The sequence below is a fragment of the Vombatus ursinus genome, unplaced genomic scaffold (assembly GCF_900497805.2).
Source record: "Vombatus ursinus unplaced genomic scaffold, bare-nosed wombat genome assembly UNPS02014817.1, whole genome shotgun sequence".
In the NCBI taxonomy this organism is placed as follows: Eukaryota; Metazoa; Chordata; class Mammalia; order Diprotodontia; family Vombatidae; genus Vombatus; species Vombatus ursinus.
The window spans coordinates 1,219,295-1,221,847 of record NW_020954595.1 but is presented as its reverse complement, the minus strand read 5'-3'; the positions used below and the strand labels follow the sequence as shown (position 1 = coordinate 1,221,847).

The 2,553-nt window shown below is 53.2% G+C and overlaps 1 protein-coding gene across 1 annotated transcript in view; it reads left to right on the top strand.

Annotated features, from left to right (window-relative positions):
- MYD88 (MYD88 innate immune signal transduction adaptor) overlaps window positions 1–2,547 on the top strand; it is a 19,774-nt gene extending 17,227 nt beyond the window's left edge. The window contains exon 9 of the mRNA XM_027835808.1: window positions 514–2,547. Within this exon, the coding sequence (XP_027691609.1) occupies window positions 514–668 (155 nt within the window). The 3' untranslated portion in view covers window positions 669–2,547. The remainder of the gene's footprint in view (window positions 1–513) is intronic.
- Window positions 2,548–2,553: the final 6 nt, after the last annotated feature.

The window sequence follows — 2,553 nt, the reverse complement described above, 5'->3', positions numbered from 1 at the left end:
CAGCAGCAGTAGCAGTAGTAGTAGTAGTAGTACTAGTAGCAGCAGCAATAGCAGTAGTAGTAGTACTAGTAGTAGCAGCAGCAGTAGCAGTAGTAGTAGTACTAGTAGTAGTAGTAGTAAAAGGTAGCAGCAGCAGGGCTGAGGTCCTCCATCACCCCCTCCATGCAGGGAGGCATGATTTCGGGGGGCTGCTGTCCCGAGGGAGAAGCGGGGCTGCAGAAGGGCCAACAGTGGGGAGTCCCCGCTGAGGCCAGGATCGCCGGGTGAAGCGGTGATAGTCGAGGCCAAAGTCTGGGAGCCAGGGCTGGTCTGCGCTCTCCTTCCCCTCTGAATCAGGAGTCCGCTTGTGCCCGGCCATGCCCCCACACGGGCACGTCTGCCTTGAGTTGTGCCCGCCCCCGTCGCCTTTCAGAGGCGCTGGCCCTGCAGGAGGTGCCGGGGTGGGGGGGGGGGGCACGGGGCCGGGGGAGACTCAGCGCTGGCCTTCAGTTTCCTGACCCCGCCTCTTTGCAGGGGCCCGCCAGAAGCGCCTGATCCCCGTCAAGTACAAGGCGATGAAGAAGGAATTTCCCAGCATCCTTCGCTTCATCACGGTCTGCGACTACACCAACCCCTGCACCAAGAGCTGGTTTTGGCCGAGGCTCGCCAAAGCCCTCTCCCAGCCCTGAGGCGGCCAGCCCCTCCCAGACGTGATGTCACCTGCTGCCCGGCGCTGTGGGGAAGGGGGCAAAGCCTGGCTTCCCTCTACAGCCAAAACGACCCCCTGCAGACCCAGCCGACGGGTCTGGCGTGCGCGGCCTGTCTTGGGTTTCCTACGTGTGACACTTGAGATCCATCATGACAGTAGGTAAGCGCTGGCGAGTCCCACCAGGAGCGAGCGTCAGAGGCAGGTTTTGAACCCCGGTCGTCCTGGATTCCAACCCTGCGCTCTCTCCACGACATCACGATGCCCATTTGAGTAGCTGTAAAGAGAAAAGAAGCTGGCCGGGGCTTCTTTCAAAACAAGTCCTGTGGAGACCTTGTCCGGAAATGATGATGACTATTTTCTTCTCTAAGTGCCTACAAACCCTTTAATAATAATCCCTTTGAGAACTTTACAGGGAGTTGAGATCCAGCTCCCAGTCCAGAGTTTGAAGCATCTACCTTCTTCCCCTTCCTGAAAATTCCCAGGCTGGCATCACCTCTCATTCCCCTTGATTTCTGCAATTGTTTGCAATCACACCCACGAATTATCTCATTATCTTCGGTACAGTTCATCTGGGCAGGTGGGGGGTGGCAGGGTGGGGAAGGGAAGTCACTGTCTTTGGGTAGCTTCCTATTGTAAATCATTCTTCCTAACTAGGTCCAAAGCTCCGCTGTCTGTGGCCTCAAAAGGACTTCAAGTGTTTATGTTTAAGTGCAGCATACTGGGACAAAGCCCTGATCACCTCACCTTAGTTATACTCTGTAGATTCAGTGTGTTGCATTTCAGTGCTCAGGTGCTGTGGTCCCTCAGCAACCCCTCATGTGAATATTTCACTGCTGTCTTGTTGCCACTAACCATCCTGTCCCGGCAGTGAGATACTTACTTTTTCCTCTATTCCCTGAGTAAGTGGGCTCTAACTCCGGGAGTATATCTGCTTCTAGAACAAACCTGGGCTCCACATTGGGGCAAACCAGGCTTTTCTTTGGCTACTCCATTAAGAGGTGAGAAGCAGAATGGTAACTAGACATTTTTGTCTACCAGGGCAGGTAGCAGAGAACAGGCCCAGAGCAGGAGGCCCAAAATGTGTCCTCAAACGCTGCTGGGGAAACCAAAGAGACAGGAGAAGGGCCAGCTGGGCCAATGGGGAGCGCAAGAACCCACCTGTGACATGGTGGCTGCTGGAGGAAAGGAAGCTTCTTTTTAAATTAATTATTCTTACTAGCCACGCTCAGTTGGTTCAGTGTTGTTGAAGAACTGAAAATGTTCACATTTCATCCCCATGGCAGAAAGCCCTTCTTGCCCTACCTTAGTTATGGCTCTGGTGGAAGGTTTGTGAGGGCGATTGGGGACCACACTGAGAACCTTCTGAAAGTTATCAGGAGGAGACCGTGTCATCGGCAGCACTTGCTCTGAGGCACTCTCTGTAATTAAGCTGTTGACTTCTCCCTTAGGAGAGTAGCCTCCTGCCTCACCAAGTCAGAAATGGGAGTTCTGGCTCCACCCTCACCGGGGAGTTCAAAGGCTGGCTATACTGGTTTTTCTGATTAAGACTCCGGAACACAAGTGGACTGCAGATTTAAAGGAGACTACAGAATGTAATGGAAAGAGCCCCAGTCTAGCAGTCAGAGGAGCAGTGACCTACCTTGGCTCCATAGGCAATGAGCATTTATTAAGCACTAACCATGTGCCAGGCACTGTGCTAAGCCCTGGGCATGTGAATACAAGCAAACAGAAAGACCATTCTCTGTTCTCAAGCAGCTTAAATCCTAAGGGGGAAAGCCAACTAATAAAAGGGGGAGGGTGAAGGGAAGGAAGGGAGAATAATGGCCACCTACATAGGGAAATGGGAGCAAAGTCTTAGCCCAGCA